Below are 17,602 nucleotides of genomic sequence, written 5' to 3' on the forward strand. Positions count from 1 at the left end.
TATAATCAAGTTGAAATGTATATACACAAACCTGTTCTTTCTTTCTTTCTATCTCACAGAATATACATATATAGATATAAGATACATATAAATTTCAAGATCTCCCCAAATGTTTTAGAATGCCTACAGATTCATTGATCTATTAAAAGACATTTAACAAGTACTTATTATGCAGAAAGATCTGTGCTAGTCAATGAGCACAACAAATGAGGGTGTCTCTTTCGTCATTAGCATGTAAAAGATTTGTGAAAGGTAACTGATATCAAAGAGAATTCAGCATATAAAATCCCCATATGTTAGTACCATATGATGTCTTTAGAATATATTTTGATAGTGAAACAAAGATGCTTTTCTTACCTGTATGATAAAATGTAAGAAAAAATAAAAGCACTCCCATGAACATATTACTTAAGAAGGTAACAACTCCACAAGTAATTCCTTCTGGAACAGGGTAGACAGTTTCCACAAACAGCTCAAAGAAGATGGGAACGCTGCTGTTCAGGAATACTCCCAGCAGAATACAGGAGGCATATAATGTCACTAAAATAAAAATACAAACAGATTAGTTTTATGATAGAAGCAGTAGGTTTCATCAGAGAGATCACCTGGGTGTTGTTTCTTAAGGGCCAGCTTTGGCTAAAGTGGCTGCTAAGGATATAAAAAGCATCACTCATCTGTCAGCCCTCTTCTTTACCCTTGTTTTGTGGGGCAGGTGGGAAAAGGTTTTGCTGCCAGCAGTTATCAGTGTCACCATTATTTTCTCCCTTTTAGAGGAGCTGTGTCAAAGTGCAACATGAATTTAATAACCAGAATACAATTAAAAAAGATTAAGTTCCCTTTTGATGTGTTACTGGAGAAAAAAGGGACATACGTGGTGAATATAGTGATGTAATCACAAAATTTATATCTGCTTTGAAACTGTAGGAAAAAAAATTAAACCAAAGGGTAAATCTATGAAGCATAACAAGGAACCATGAAAATTATTTATGTGAGGAGACAAGCTGATATGGCTCCCAAGGGCCAAAGAGCCATTGAATCTCTGGTAATATATGACTACTGGAGATAAAATTACAATACAGGGAGTCTCCACCTTATGAACACACTGCGTTCCAAGAGTTCCTCAAGTCAGAGCTTTGTTTCTACAGGAAATACTTTCTGAATTCCAAAGTCATAAATGATGGGTAGATTCCCAGGGCAGCCACAAAAGCCTATTAAACCCAGATTGTGACCAAAAGTACATATGCTATTAGAATAGTAAAACAATATTAGTTATTTAAATTCCAAAAGCTGTTATTTTAAAAAACCACAGGAACACAAAATCGTTCATTTGTGCCAAAGGTGATATCTGAAGATTCATGGAAGTAGATGAGCTCACTACAGGAGAGAAAAGAACCTAAGACAGCACCTCGGATAATATCTACATTTGGGGTATGCGCAACATCATGTACTTAGGCTGGCGACGGATATATTAGGACCTAGACCTGGACAAGAAGCGCTCAGTGAATCTTTGCTCAGAACAATGGATGGTATTGCTTTTTCTACCGAATCTCTTTCTTGAGCAGCAGCAAGTTTCCATATCCAATTGTGTTCTCACATTTCCTGTTCGGTAGCAAATGCTGTATTCTATTATGTTTTTGTGTATCATGTTACTCAGCACTACTGATGCATGAATGTGCCCATCTGGCTGTCCAGAACACAAAAGGGGAAAGAGTCCTCCCATTCTCACTCACCCAGGTATCACTGTACGTGCCAGACACAGGCCTAACATGGAGTGAATAGGGACAAAGGGAAATCTGACTACTCAACTATAATCTCTGACTTAAATTGTATGGTCTTCCCTATACTTGAGAGCTAGAGATCCTAAGGCTCAGGAATAGTAATGTGGCTTATGCATTTCCACTTGGCTCATCTCTTTAACGGGACAGTAGTTATGGATCTTGACTTGTATACATATTATTTAATAGCATCCTTTGAAACTTACTGAAATGCCATCAACTTGTAACAGTATTTTCATTAACATCAATAAGTATAAATTGTTTTTTTAATTCCATTTTCTTTTTTTCCCTCTTACCCAGGTACAAGAATGGTAGATCAGGTGAATGTTATGGATAATTAGCCTAAATTTTGGGACAACATGTCTAACTCACGTTATTCTGGAGAGATGTGGGCTAGACAACCATCCAGTTACCTAAAGAGCAGTCAATATTGGTTTGATGTCAACTAAGTGCCCCAGAAACCTGTGACAGATCTTGCCCTGTGTAGGAGCAAATTTGAAGTCTTTCCTACACTTGGTTTCAAAAAAGATCAACTTCACAAGCACAAGATGGGGGAAGAAACTGCTGTAAAAAGATCTGGGTCTTTTATTGGACAGTGAGCTCAATGAGTCAACAGTATGATTTCAGTTAAGAAAGTTAATGGAATGTTAAGATGTTCTAAGAAAGACATAGTGTGTAAAATTACAGGGGAGTATTCTGTTCTGGGCATTGCATTTTAAGATGGGCATTGACAAAGTGAAGTGTGTCCGGAGGAGGGCAACCAAAACCGTGAAGAGCCCTGAGTTCGTGCCATATGAAGATCAGCTGAAGAAAAGTGGGGTTGTTCAGTCTAAGACTTGGGGAGAGAGGAAAGAAAAGGAGAGCATAGCTGTCTTCAAGTATGAGAACGGCTGCCAAGAAGGATTAGACATGTTCTATGTATCTCCAGAATGCAGAAGTAGCATTAATGGATGGAAGTTACAGAAAAGCATACTTAGGTTTGGTATAAGTAAAAGCGTCTTAAAAATTTATGTTATCTAAAAGTAGAATAGGCTGCCTTCAGAGGGGAAGGCTTCCCCTTTACTGGAGATCTTCAAGGAAAAACCCCATGTCCACTTATTGAGTCCAACAGAGAAAAGCTTCTTTCCCAGGGATGAGTTATACTTTGTGGCCTCTGATTCCAACTGGGAGATTCTGTAATATGTCATGGAGTCCAGGATCACATCAGCTTTTTCACTGTCCTGTCACCCTGTTGTCTCATTCTGAGCTTTGGTTCACTCAGGAATCAAGATGACCTTCCTGTGGTTTTACCACTGCATATTCAGGATAAAGATTGTACAGAGTTTATTCTGGATATAAATGAATTTTACTCATCCCTGGTAGGCATGCCCCAGAATAACCAATTAATGTCCATTTTCCCTACCCTGGTATATACCTGAGGGACCTGGGGGTTGTTAAGAAGGAGGGGGATTGATTCTGTTTCCTTATGGAAAAAGAAGGCAGGACCCACTAGGGGATCCAGACTGTCAGGAACGTGAAGAGTCCCAGAGCCCCAGACTCTTTGTTGTAAGGGCTGACTGGTTAAAAGGACTAAGGGAAAAAGGAGATCAGCCAGGGCATTATCTATCTCTACTTGTATGAAGACCAGGAAGAGTTCTTCAAGTGTCTTGTAATTTGATAATTTTACCTTGCTGTTCTGTTATTTTCAACATTTTTCCTCCCTTTAGTTACTTCAAGGAGTCACGATTTCATCAGTGTGGGCACTATTCACTGATGTCAAATTCCAGCCCTTAGTATCTTAATTGGCAGTTTCACAAATCATCACATGGTGAGCAATCTCCTGGAGATGAGCCTGCTCATACTTAGTGAAGACTGTCTAGGCCTGTGCTTGAAGCCTCCCCAGACTGGCAGGACCTTCCAGAGAGCTCTGTGCTCTGCTGTCACAGCCTCTGAGACTGCAGAGATGCATTCATGTCAAAATGAAGTAATGAAACAGAACTTTAGGGGTGGTTATTGTTGCTGATTTAAATAAAAACTTTTAGAGAAAAGTGGATTTTGAAGATAAGTTGGAGGAAAAGTCCTTCTCAAAGAAATTCTGGGTGACAGCAACACAGCACAGAGAGAGAAGGTAAAGGCAGTGATTAATAAAAAAGAAGAAGATGGGAACATAGAGATGATGTGAGATGGAGTCACCTTCCATGGCACCATACTCCCAGTTGTTTCTTCTATCTCTTCTCCTAGACTGGAGAATAATACAAAAGAGTCTAGCAGAATTCAATTCTCAAAGAGGATGATATTTTACTGGTTTACTACTTAAAATGCAAAGAATTCAGGTAAATGAATTAAAATTTCAAAGAACACTTCCCCTCTCTACCTCTACAGTACTGCTAACTCAATGACAGACCAGTTCCTAAACTAGTAATGAAAATAATTGTGTGCAAGACAAGCCAGAGGGGCTGGGTTTGAATCTTGGCTCTATTGCTTGTTAACTGAATGGCCCTGGGTACATCCTTTAACCTCTTTACATTTAGATTTCCTCATTTTTTTATTGTATTTTTTTAGTTTTTTTAGATTTAGTTTTTTAGATTTTTTAGTTTTAGTTTACAAACTTAGTTTTGCATGTTCTTGAGTTTCAAATTTTCTTCCCTTCCCTCCCCTCCCCTCTCCCCCACAAGACGGCATGCAGTCCGATATAGAGCCTACATAAACTTTCGCATTAAACTTTTTTACACAATAGTCAAGTTGCAAAGAAGAATTATGACCAATGGAATGGATCATGAGAGAGAAGCAGCAAAACCAAAAAAAAAAAAAAAAAAAAAAAAAAAAAGAGGAAAAAAAAAAAAAGAGCAAATAGTTTGCCTCAATCTGCATTTAGACTCCACAATTCTTTCTCTGGATGTAGCTTGCTTTTTCATCATGAGTCCTTTGGAGCTGTCTTTGAACCCTGTATTGCTGAGAAGAGCCAAGTCTTACAAGGTTAGTCATCACAGAATTAATATGTCTGTGGTTGTGTACAATGTTCTCCTGGTTCTGCTCCTCTCACTCAGCACCAACTCATGTAGGTCTTTCCAGGTTATTATAAAGTCCATATCTTCCCCATTTCTTATTGCATAATAGTGTTCTATTACATTCATATACCACAACTTGTTCAGCCATTCCACAATTAATGAGCATCCCCTTGATTTCCAATTTTTTGCCACCACAAAAAGAGCAGCTATAAATATTTTTGTACATAGAGGTCCCTTTAGATTTCCTCATTTTTAGATGAGGAATATTAAGATTGATGGGTTCCAAGGTCTTATGAATCACAGGAATTGAGAAATAAATGAAAAAAATTTAAACTTGTTTGATAAAAATAGTAATTCATTATACTGGGTCATACATTATTTGAAGTTCTCAAGATTTTTAAAATTAATAATGCCATAATGTTGCACTGGTAAAATTTTTTCAACTTTTCAATGTAGTCACCCCCTATCCTTCATTCTTCTTCAGGCTTTACTCCTGACCCTCCTCTGGACTTTCTCTAATCATGTCCCCATGCCAGATGCCCTCATCTCTTTTCCCTCCTCCCTTTTCAGCCTCCTTTTATGTCTTGTTTTCTCCTATTAGAACGTATGCTCCTTGAGGGCAGAGACTGTTTTTCTTTCAGTTTCCATCTGTAATCCTACCACTTTGGTACAGTGCCTGGTACACATAGTAAGGGCTTAATAATGCTTGCTGACCTGACTTGATATCCACTATCTCATCTGATTATTGCATTAATCCTGTCAGGCTAGCAGAACAGCTTACCATTCCAACTGAACAGAGGAAGAAACTGACTCCCAAAGGGGAAAAGTGACTGGCTCAGGATGGTCAAGTGTGTTAGTAGCAGAGACAAGACTAGATTTCAGATCTCCTAATCCAGTATGCATCCCACTACAAGAAACACATATAAAGGGACAACTTCAGAGAAATCCACCAAGACTTTTGTGAACTAATGCAGTGAAGTGAATAGAACCAAGAGAACAATTTATACAACATCAATAGCACTATAAATACAAGCAACATTTTAAGACTTAAGAACGCTGATCAATGCAATGACCAACCTCAACTCTAAAAGAACAATAGTGAAGCATACAACCTACCTCCCAGCAGACGGGTGATGAGTAAAGGGTGCAGAATAAGACACACACACACACACACTCACTCTCTCTCTCTCTCTCTCTCTCTCTCTCTCTCGACATGGCCAATACAGAAATTTGTTTTGCTTGAGCATATAATATTGTTATAAGTAACAATGTAGTTTAGGACAGAATCAAAAGATTACAGAAGTAAAGACAGAACCTTAAATAAGATAAAGACTGCACTGAAATGGGTGATTTAGTATAGAATGTGTAAACCTATAAATGACCACCAAATTGCTAGACTTATCTATGAACAGAGATGAATAAGCATATGTTGCAACTCTCAGTCCCCTGGAAGAATGACTGAGCCTGGTCTCCCTCCCTGTGTCCTAAAATATCCATTATTCTTAATGATAATAACTATAAGTTACAAGTGTTTTGCTTTTCTTTATTTCAACATGACAGTGGCGAGGGGGTGGAAAGAGGAGATATTTGAAAATAGACCTTTGTTGATTAAAAAAGGAAAATGAAATAAAAAAAATTTTAAGTTAAAAATATCTCACACATAAAGAACAGAGCTTTGTTCAGTTTACTTTTTTTTTTTTTTAAATAATTACAACTGCAGAAGCAGCAAAGCAGTTGGCTTAAAGCTTTCTTAAGAAACTATGGACACCGTGAAGTTAACATAACACATTTCATTACAAGTTATTTTACTGATCAAAACTAAAGAATTTCCTTTGAGGGTATATTAATATTAATACACCATATATAACAATATAATATTGGATAAACTTTCATTCCTTTGTGCACTGACTTGTGTTAAATTATGAACATTAGTGGAAATGATTAAACTGGATTTACTAAAAACTTTTTCAAACCATTTAAGGTAAATCTGACATTATAAATAAAAGTAGTTTTTAAAGGGAATTTGGACAATTAAGAGATGCTAAGAGTAACAGGAACCAAAAAACACTCACACATTTTTTCCCATGGGTTTTCATAAAGCTGATATTCATTTGTATATCATTATCTTGAAGCCCCACATTTTCTTCAATTTGAAAACCATCTGTTTTGTTCTTTACCAGAAACTATTTCATATTAATAAAGTAAGTAGTATATATGAAGCTTACAGAAAATGACGGAGATATTTTGGTAGAAAATTATTCCTGTTATTTTGTGTTCTGTGTAATAATCATTTGCTTGCACCCTTTTGTTCATCATCTTGGTTGCTATAGTTTAGTCTTGGAAAGGTTGATAATTATGTTTACAGGCCCTTATCGCTAGAAAGCAAATTAATTATCTTATACAGATGAAGCACAGCTAATAATCCTCAGTGTTAGTAGACATGGAGTTAAAGACTGATTGTGAAATCAGAATTAATGAGTCTGAACTTATTCATATTTTTCATGCCCCAAAGCAACATTTACAACCCCGGAAAAGGTAATTTATTACTAAATCACAGAATAATAGGGCTGGAAGAGATGCTGACAGTTCATCTGGTCTAGCTTTTCTTTTGCATTTACGTAGCACTTTCTATTTGAAGACTCAATCCTTTTCTTGAAGATCTTCAGGACCAGTGTTTATTTCTGTGTTTCATCACCTTGATAGTTAAAAAAATTGTTTCCTAAGTCTTACCAAAATTTCTCCTCTTAAGCTCATCTTACTCTAGCTTACTCTAGAAAAAGGTCGTTCATATACTGGACTTAGAGACAAGAAATTTCTTGTTAGTGTTAAACGACATTAGTTCCTTTAAACTTTATTCATGTCACTTCCTGTTTCTTGCATTCCATTTGTTGTTTTTCTCTGAATTCTCTCCAGTTTCCCCATATTTTTTGGAAAGTGTCATTTACCAAAACTCTTTAATGGAAGCACAAAGCAGTGGGAGGATCACTTTCTAGTCTTTACGTATCCAACACTGTAAACCATCCCAGTATGGGCATATGTCAAACAGTTTGTAGTACAATTCTAACTTGAGTCACTAGCAGGTGGTCAACTGTAACCTCTTCCAGGACTTTTTCTTCTACACTCATGCCTAGACAGTTACAAACCTACCCTATAATACTCTAGAAACCTGAACTACTTAAAGAATCTTCTCAAAATAGCTGACTCCTATGCTATTCTGTTTAACAGCAGACAAATATTTGAGGGGGGAATAATGGGGGTACAGTCTCTGGGAACCCCCTTGAACCTGATGGAGTACAGTCTTTGGGAGCCCCCTTGAACTCTCCTTGAATCTTCCCACTAGATCTGGCCTTCCCCTGAGGCCATAAGCCTTTCATTATCCAGGCCCAAATCTCTAGCCCCTCTATTATCCAGCTGCTTCCCACCCTTAATCCTATCAAAATCCCATTGTTTCCTGGAGTCTTGACCTCTAGTCACCCCAGTCCCATTAAGATCCTCCTTAGACTCCTCCTCAAGACCCTCCCTAAACCCCTCCTCTAGTCACCCCAGACTACTTGACCACCCCTGGATCCCTCCCACAATCTTTCTGTATATGAGCTCCATCTTGACTACATGAAGGCGCTCAGATTCAATCTAGTTCAGGAGATTGGATCCTACCAGTTTATGAAAACAAGTGTCACAAAATGTGGGATTTCTTAAGACAACCCAATATGGCGAATCTTTAATAAACTTTGTCTTTTTCCTTGGCAAAAAAAAAAGAAAGCAGCCAAATAATTTTATTTTGGGAAATTCAATTCTAAAGCATTAGCATTTTAAAACAACATTTTTAATGTGAGGAGACAAATTTGACCATTTTATTTAACTGAAAATTACTTATGGGTAATGTGGTTCAACTATCACTTCTCAAGTACAGTGAATAACTTTTATCAATAACTTTCTATCTAAGATATAAACATCTAGATTTTTAAATTGGCCACATTTATCCTCCATGGAAAATAACTTTTGTTAATGGCACCAACATATAAGCCTAGAATGATGCCCTGCAAAGCAGTTCTAGCACCAAGAATTTAAAACTGCCGGCAGCAGGGATAGATACACATTGCTTAAATTAGATCTCTTTGATGGCATTATGAAATGGTATTACTGAATTTTAACTAATTTCTTATGTCAGTAGTTATGATTCGCATATATTTTCCACATATATCCTTTTAAGATATAGCAGAAGCCATCAATTTGCTATGAAAAAAGAAGGGGGAAAAAGGTTTCCTGATCACAATGAAAATTATTCTTGGTTAAAGGAAACATGAATTTGCCAAGAACAGTAAAAAGAAACTTGAAGGTCCATGTCAGTCTAAGTAATTACTAAGTTCCCTTCTACAAAATGCCTGTTGCTACAGCTTCTTACTGTTAAGGGGTCCCCTGAACTTGTCTTTTTGAGTTGCCATATTTTCCAGAAACACTGGACCCAGAGCATGCAGAAGGCCCTGAATGTGTCGAGGATGAAGCCCCACCAGCTGACATAATTTGTTGTTTGCACCCCAAGCTGGATTCCCTGTGTGTCCATGAGAGGCAAGACAGGCACCTGCTAGTCTATGCCAGGCTAGGAAAAATGCTTGTGCTGCTGGGGTCCTTTGTAGATAAGTGGGGACCCTCCTCTCTTCAGAGTCTAGTGGATCCCAACAAAAAAGAAAGCCTTAGCCATCGCCTTGCTCCTCCCCTTTGGGAGAAGTTACTGCACCTTTCCCCTCCGGTGCCATGGCTCTTCTTGTTTTCTCCTCCTATTGTTGTACTGTCATAAATATGCAAACTTCTGTACGGACTGTGAACTCTTTGGGTTCCACATGCATGCTCATTTCTCTTGTAATAAACCTGGTTTTCACATAAGTCTCATAAAATAGGGACTGCTTGTTGACATTACAGAGGCAGAAAGACTATAAGCAACAGATCTGTCGATTTTTCATCAAGCCACATTAAAATGTCTTTTTGTTTCTCTACATCTACTCAGTGTTGAAAAATAAAAGGCAGTCTATTATTACCTTCATTAACAATAACTAATGTTTACTGAAAGCTTTCAGAACACAAGGAGCCCAGGCTCAGCCAGTCTCGCAGGAGACTGAGAATTGAGACAATGACTCTCGGGAATGACTTATCTAGGAAATAGACCAAAAATAGTTTCATTTCTATTCACAGGTGAATCTAGCAATTTGTTGGTCATTTTTAAGTCTATACCTTCTACACCAAATCTCTTATTTTATATCAGTCTTTGTTTTATTTAAGATTGTCTTCATTTCTGTAGTCTTTCGATTCTGTCCCAAACTGTATTCTTGTCAAATTGGTATAACAGAGGTTTCTTGGAAAAAAAAAAAGTTTAATGGAGTTTTTTTTAAAAATTCAAATCCCTCTGTTAAAATGGCATTAAGTTAAAACATGTAAAAACTTAAAGATGCCACTTATGGAATTACAAGCTTCTAATTATATAGCATTTGGGTGTAAGTAGTCTTTAAAGAAAGGTTTTATAATAAGTTTCAATATACTCTTGAGCTCTTTTAGGTTAGTTCCCAGAGAATTATTTATGAAAGGTAAAGACAATTAGTCTAAGGATCAGTATGAGATAGAAGACTGTTGGGCTTGGAGTCAGAAGACTTGGGTTCCAATCCAAACTTCTCTACTTAATTGTGATCATGCACAATAATGATGATGATGACGATGATGATGATGATAATGACAGCTAACATTTCTATAGCACTTTAAAGTTTGCAAAAAGCACCTTCCAAGTATTGTCTCTTTGGGTCTTTACCACAACTCTGTGCAGTAGGTGCTATCATAATCCCCATTTTACAGAGGAGGAAAATAAAGCTGTGAGGGCGATGCCCAGGGACACAACCAGGAAGCGCCTGAGGCTGGATTTCTGCTCAAATCTTCCTGAATCCATCACATGCTCTCTCTGTCTGTCTCTCTCTCCCCTAGTGGGCCACAGAAGCCTGACACTGGAGAAGTCACCACTTCTCTGTATGTTTATTTCCTCATCTGTAAAAAGGAGATACTTGTGTGACCTACGTGGCATTACTGTGAAGAAATCACTTTGTAAACTCCGAAGGCTATATATAAAGGATAATCGCTGACAGACAATTATTACTTAATCTGAAAGAGCTCATTAAGTAATATTAATAAGAGCTAACATTTACATAGGGCTCTAAGGATCACAAAATGCTTTACAAATATTACCTCATTTGATCCTCACAGCAACCCTGTGAAGTAAATGCTATTGCTATCCCCATTTTAAAGATGAGGCAGCTGAAGCCAAAAGAGGTGAAGTGACTTACCTAGGGTCCCCCAGCTGGAGTAGGGTTTGAGGTAGGATCTGAACTCACATCCTCCTGATTCCCTGTACCAAAGATATGCTTAGCTTCAGCTTTTACGCTTCTGGGACTCTTCAGTCCTAGTGTCTTTCTGAAAGTTGTGTGTCAAGGCACTATTGATTCAACTGAGTTTAATGGGTGATTTTAACTATTACTGAAACAGTGATTTGATTTAATTTAAACCTACCCCTTTTGTGACTACTTTTAGGTAGTTAATTTGAGGACTACACTACAGTGGCATTTTTAAAACCTGAAAACATTTTCTTTACATTTACATGTTAAATTTGTCTCGACTGGATTAACAAGAGTTAAACTGAGGCAAATCTCCACACTAGATGTCATTTATTATGAGGGGCATGTGACCTGATAATAAAGGCTAGGTCTAATGGTCACGAGACCCCAAATTGAGGGTGCGATACATTTTTATAAATACGGAACAAAACAGAACGGAAATCACCTAATTGGCTAGCACCACAGAGATGAAAGATCACTATTGGCTGCATCAAAGGAAGTGGGCGCAGCCCCCTCAGGCTATAAGGACCACTTCTCTTATCTCTAAGGAATGCCTTCATAAATCAACAGGTAAGGGCAGACTTACTGGTGACTGGGGAATTAGATAAGACCACCTTAGTTAAAGATGGAACTAGGTCAGGTTGTCCTAGCTTCTCAGGGACACCCCACAAACCTTGGAGGAAATGTTAAGACAGTGTTTCATGAGAGTATTAAGAACAGAATTTTTCTTTTACTAGCAGCAGTTGTATCCTTGGTATTTCCATTCAGAGTGGGGGAGGCTGAACTTCAGCGTGCATACGCTTCTCCATTCAAACTTTAGGTTTGACAGAGTATGGTTACAGTACAAAATCAAACATAAAATGCAGGACCAAAAGTTGTTCCCCTCAAAGTTATTATGCACATTGTTCTACTAGTTCTGCTCACTTTGCACCAGTCTTCCTATGCTTCTCTTATTTTTTTGCATCCATCCTTTCTAATAGCACAGTAACAGTCCATTCTACTTAGGCACAACTTGCGTAGACATTCCCCACTCAATGGGCATCACTTTGTTTCCAGTTGTTTTTTACTACAAAAAGTAGTGATATAAATATTTTGGTCTGTATGAAGGCTTTCTTTTTATCACAGATCCCTTTGGGTATAATGCCTAGCAGAGGGGTCTCTGGGTCAAAAGTTTTGATGTGATCATAAAACTGAAACAGCTCTCTTAAACGTTACCAATGATTTCAGCCCTCATTTCCCTTGAACTTCCTCTAGGGGGTGAAACTGCTGATCATCATCCAATTCCTGGTGCCTAGCTGTGGGTGTCTCCCAAGATTACCCTGGGCTCTCTTCTCTCTCAGGGTGAGAGAGTACTCTCCCTCCTCTTCCATTCACCCCTAGAAGTTACTTTGTATTTACTTATCTGCATAAGTATCATTTTCCTTCAATTGTACCTAAACTCCTTCAGGACAGGATTGTTTTTCATTTTTGTCTTTAAATCTCTGATATCTAGCACAAAGTGTAACACGGAAACTAATAAATGCTTCCTGAATGAGTGAGTTAATCAATGACCTTGGTACTCTCATCAGTATTTGGTATTGATTTATATTTCTTCTTCATTCTGTATATAGGGCCTTGTTGTGGACCCATTACAATGTGAGTTTCCTGAGAGTAGGGATTGCTTCATTCTCTGGAATCCTATCCCCAGCACTTAGCTGAGTGCCTGGCATACTGGAAGCACTTAGTAAATGCTGGCTGACTCACTGATGTCTCTATAAATTGACTTTGGATTATTTTCCCTTAAATATGCCCACAATGTCACTTTTCTGCTCACCTCATACCCCGAGGTTCATACTGTCAGCTCAGCATTTTTAATCTGCAGAGCAGTGTTACTTAAACAGACCTGGAGATTCACATGGCATTGTCATGTCCAGATCACTGGTAAAAATGTTCCACCAAACCAGTTCCAGAGCTTAACAGGCTTCTTCACAGTACTGGGAGCATTTCTTTATACAGAAGTTTATCTCCATCCTTTCTCTGGGTCAGTTTGCTAACCATGACAAAATAATAACAATAGCTGGCACTTAACATAGAGAGAGAGATTTAAGGGTTTCAAAGGGCATTATACAGATTATCCTATTCAGGTCCCACACTCATCCTAGGAAAGGACTAAAGGCTTTATTAACCTCAGGCTCTAGTAAACTATTCTACAACCTATAGAGATGCCTGGAGGCACCAGGGGTTAAGTGAATGGCTAAAGGTCACATAACTAAGTATGTATGTGTTAGAGGCAGGACCCAAACCCAAGTCCTCCTGGTTCCTAGGCTAGCTCTCTATCCACTTCTCTATACTGTCTTTATCCATGGAAATTACTTTGTATTTACATATATTTTATATTTGCTCATTATCTGCGTACATTATTTTCCCTGAAGAGAAGGTCCTTGATGGTAGTAACATTTGGTGCCAGTGATTTTTACACACACACACACACACACACACACACTTCAACACTCACAATATACTCTTCAAACTAGTCAAAAAACCTCCAAGGGCTCGAAGCAGTAGCCACCTTTAGAGCTTAAAAAAGACTTTTCTTGACCTTGAAGGACTCTTATGATTTCTGATTAAAGGATAACTACTGTTTTTACTCTTGGCCATATTCCTAGACTTAAAATTACTGAATAGATTTGAACTTAAGTAAAAGTTGGGGTACCATTCAAGTAGACCTTAAGATAGGCTTTAACTTGTGGTTAAGCTATCTTGAAAAAAAAAAGTTTTATGTGTGTGTGTGTGTGTGTAAATGTTCCAATATAATTTTTAACAGATTTGAATAAAATCTGGTATATGTTTAAAGGTTATATAACTTCACTGTGATTGCACCAAATTTCATAGTTCATAAATCACCAGTATATTTACAATAAAAAAAAATATCACGGCCAATTCATTAGTTTTGCAGAAACACAACCTTGGTTCAACCTCATTCTCAGGCTGTCAACGCCATCTCTGACACTGACTCAGCCTCCCCCTTTCTTTCCCCCTAATATCGAGGCAGGATATCTTCTGAATGTACTTCACTATTTTCTTGGATGAGGATATGGTTATATATGAGTTCAGTATAGCTCCTGGAGATTCCATCATCAGGTATTCAATAACCCAGAGGCCTAACCAGAACTGCCCACTATCTCTACCTAAAGCTCCCCAGTGTCTGAAAAGAAAATACACCATAGATGCCAATGCAATGTCTCTGCCCCACTGCAGTCCTGTGGCCTTCACAGAGGCTTACTTAGGGAGTGAGATCTCTGATCAACTGGTATTCCTTCCATCCTATGGCTAACAAACTTCCACTTCCTTATCCCCCAGTCCCTGAGATCAAAAGTTGTCATCTGCTGGAGCAAAAAACCTTCTCTTTATATTGATCAAAAGTCTGAACCTTTCAAAACCATTTGTTTTTACAGTGTTTTGATAAGCATCTATTACGAGCTTACCATGTGCTGAGCACTGTGCCAGGTGCTAGGAATACAAACATAAAACTAAACAATCCTTTCTCTCAAGGAGCTTATATTCTAACGGAGAAGAATCAGTAAGTACATGTATAAGTATGCACAGAATAAATACAAAAAGAAAAATCAAATAAATATAAACAGTGAAACAGTTTGGATGGGAGAACATTAGCGGATGAAGGGAAGGAGAATCAGTAAAGGCTTCCTGTAGAAGGTGGTATTTGAGCTGCATCCTGAAGAAAGAAGATGACTTTTAAGAGATAGAAGGAAAGAGGGAATGTATTCCAGGCATGGAGGACAGCCAGTACAAAGACATGAAGATGGGAGATGGAGTATTGTGTGTGGGGTGAGGAACAGAGAAAGAGAGAAGGCCAATTTGGCTGTACTGCGGAGATTGGGGGCAGGTAGGGGGAGAAGGAGAGTAACGTCCAGGGAGCCTGGAATGATCACCTGGGGTCATGCTGTGAAGAATTCTAAAAGCTAAAGGGGAAGACTTTATGTTGTATTCTAGAGACAGAAGTCACTAGACTTGATTGAGGAGAGTAATGTCATGGCCAGGTATGCACTAGAAAAATCTTTTTGGCAGCAATGTGGAGGAATGACTAGAATGGAGACTTGACGCAGGGAGGCCAATTAGGAGGCTAATGTGATCGATAATCTATGTGAGAGGTGAGGAGGGTCTGAACTAAGGCTGTAGACATTTAATGGAGTCAGATGCAAGATATGCCAAGGCTTGGCAAGTGATTATGTGAGGTGAAGAAGAGTAAGGAGCTAAGGATAACATAGAGATTACACATTTGGGAGACAAGAAGAATAGTGGTACTTTTGAAAGAAACAGCCAAGTTTGGAAGAGGGTATAGAGGGAAATTTTGGTGCAGTTTGGATATAATGGGTTTGAGATGTCTCGAGGGCATCTAATTTGAAGTGCCCAACAGGCAACTGGTGGTGTAGAACTGAATATCAGAGTAGATACTTGGGCTGAATTATAGAGACCTGTGAGTCATTTGCATTTGGAAGATAATTAAATTCATGGGAGCTGAAGAGGTTACTAAGAGAAAGACAAGTGTAGAAAGGGAAGAGAAGAGGGCCTTATATCAGTAAGGCAGAATTCATGACTTCAAAGATAGCCATGAATATGCCTGAATGGTCCAGAATTGCAGGATATAAGGAATTCTCTAAGTAGAAGGCAGAGGAGTTAAAGCATTTATTGAAACTCAAAAGTAGCAGATCCATGGACCAATGTTGCCAATTCAACATCCTAGCAAGAACCTTCCAAGACCAGTATGCCCATCTCACAACGCTGATCAGGTGGCCACAGAAAAACATTATGGCAGCAAGACAAGCCATACTCGTGCTCCCCCGCTCCCAATTCTAGGGCCCTCCAGCAAGAAGACCACCCACTGGCCTCAAGCCCCTGCTCAGCACTCTCTGGTCTCCACGAGGGTCAGTCCTGCTTTTTTTTTTTGTAGCGCCTGCCACAGTAACCTCAGCTTCCGAGCAATCTCCAAGCCAAGCTGTGTTCCAGCTAGCTGACTGCTTCCTCTCTCCTTCAGCTCTCAACTGCTCTCACCAACTGCCTCTTATCTCTGCTCCAACCCTTCAGCAAGCTCTTCCCACCACTGGCTTCCACTGGCTCCAGTCCTAGCCACTCCTCCCAGGACCCTGAGAGCCCCACCCCCAAAGCCCAGTGAATGGGCGGGAAAGAGCTTTCCATGCACTGATTGCCTTTAGAAGCCTAGGACAGAAGCCTGGGAAATACCCAGTTAGGGGTATGATATGGGTAAATCAGAAAAAGGAGATGGAGAAGAGGAGACAGACAAGTAAGAGGCAGACCAAGAGAGGAGGGGTCATGAAAACCTAGAGAAGAGAGACTATCCAGGAGGGGAGGCTAGTCAATGGTGTCAAATGCAGCAGAGAGGTGGAGAAGGATGAGGGCTCAGAAAAGGCCATCAAACTTGACAATTAGGAGATCACCGCTAACTTTGAAGAGAGCAGTTTCTTTGAGTGATGAGCTCAGAAGCGAGACTGCAAACGACACTGCTGTGACACTGCCCTACTCTGGTTCTCTCTCTTACCTGTCTGACCTTCATTAATCTTCACTGACTCATCATTTATTTCTTGTCCCCAACTATGGGCTTTCTCTAAAGCTTTCTGGGAGGCCTTCTCTCCGCTGCACTCTCTCCCTTGTTGATCTTATTTCTCCCAGTGGATTCAATAGTCTCTATTCTGATGACTCAAATCTACACAAACCTCTCCAGAATTCCAGTCCTGCAGCGCTAAGTGCCTGCTGCACATCCTTACCTGCTATCTCCTAGGAACATGGATACAGATCCCGGAAGTGTCTTAGAGATCATCTCGTCCAACCCTCTCATTTTTAAAGATGAGGAAATGGAGGTCCAGAACACTTCAGAGACTTTGAAAACTCACATGGGAAGTAAGTGGCAGAGCCAGTATTGAAATGTAGACATTTTCTACTCCACATCTAGCACTCTCTTGTTCTTGTAATTATTATACCATACAATCTCCTCAACCAGCACCTGAATTTTAACACATCTGGAACAGATCATCTGTCTGACTAAATTCACTTCTCCGCCACATTTAGGACCATTTATTATAAATCCAGAGCTAGAAGAGACTATAGAGAGTCCAAGCTCCTCAGTTTTACAGCTCAGAAAACAGTCCCAGAGCAGCTGAGTGTTTTACCAAAAATCACCTAGATAGTAAGTATCAGAGCCAAGATTCACACTTGGGTCCAGGTGCTCCACATTGGGCACACTTTCCTCTGTTCCACACGGCCTCCCAACCTATTTCTGCTGATGCCTGGATCACCATCTCCATCTCCCAGGTTTGAAAACTGTCATGCTTAACTTTTCCTCCTCCCTCATCCTCTCATATCTAACCAGTTGCTGAGTCTTGTCCAATTCAATTCCGACAACTCTGGCATCCATTTCCTTCTCTCTATTCAGAAGACTACCTTGGCAACCTTATAATTG

General features: G+C 39.2%; 1 protein-coding gene across 1 annotated transcript in view; it reads right to left on the minus strand.

Moving 5' to 3' along the window:
- SLC49A4 (solute carrier family 49 member 4) overlaps window positions 1–17,602 on the minus strand; it is a 129,355-nt gene that overhangs the window by 17,433 nt on the left and 94,320 nt on the right. Inside the window, exon 8 of the mRNA XM_036742880.1 lies at window positions 358–540. Coding sequence (XP_036598775.1) covers window positions 358–540 — 183 coding nt within the window. The remainder of the gene's footprint in view (window positions 1–357; window positions 541–17,602) is intronic.

This window comes from Trichosurus vulpecula, chromosome 2, assembly GCF_011100635.1.
Source record: "Trichosurus vulpecula isolate mTriVul1 chromosome 2, mTriVul1.pri, whole genome shotgun sequence".
NCBI classification, from domain to species: Eukaryota; Metazoa; Chordata; class Mammalia; order Diprotodontia; family Phalangeridae; genus Trichosurus; species Trichosurus vulpecula.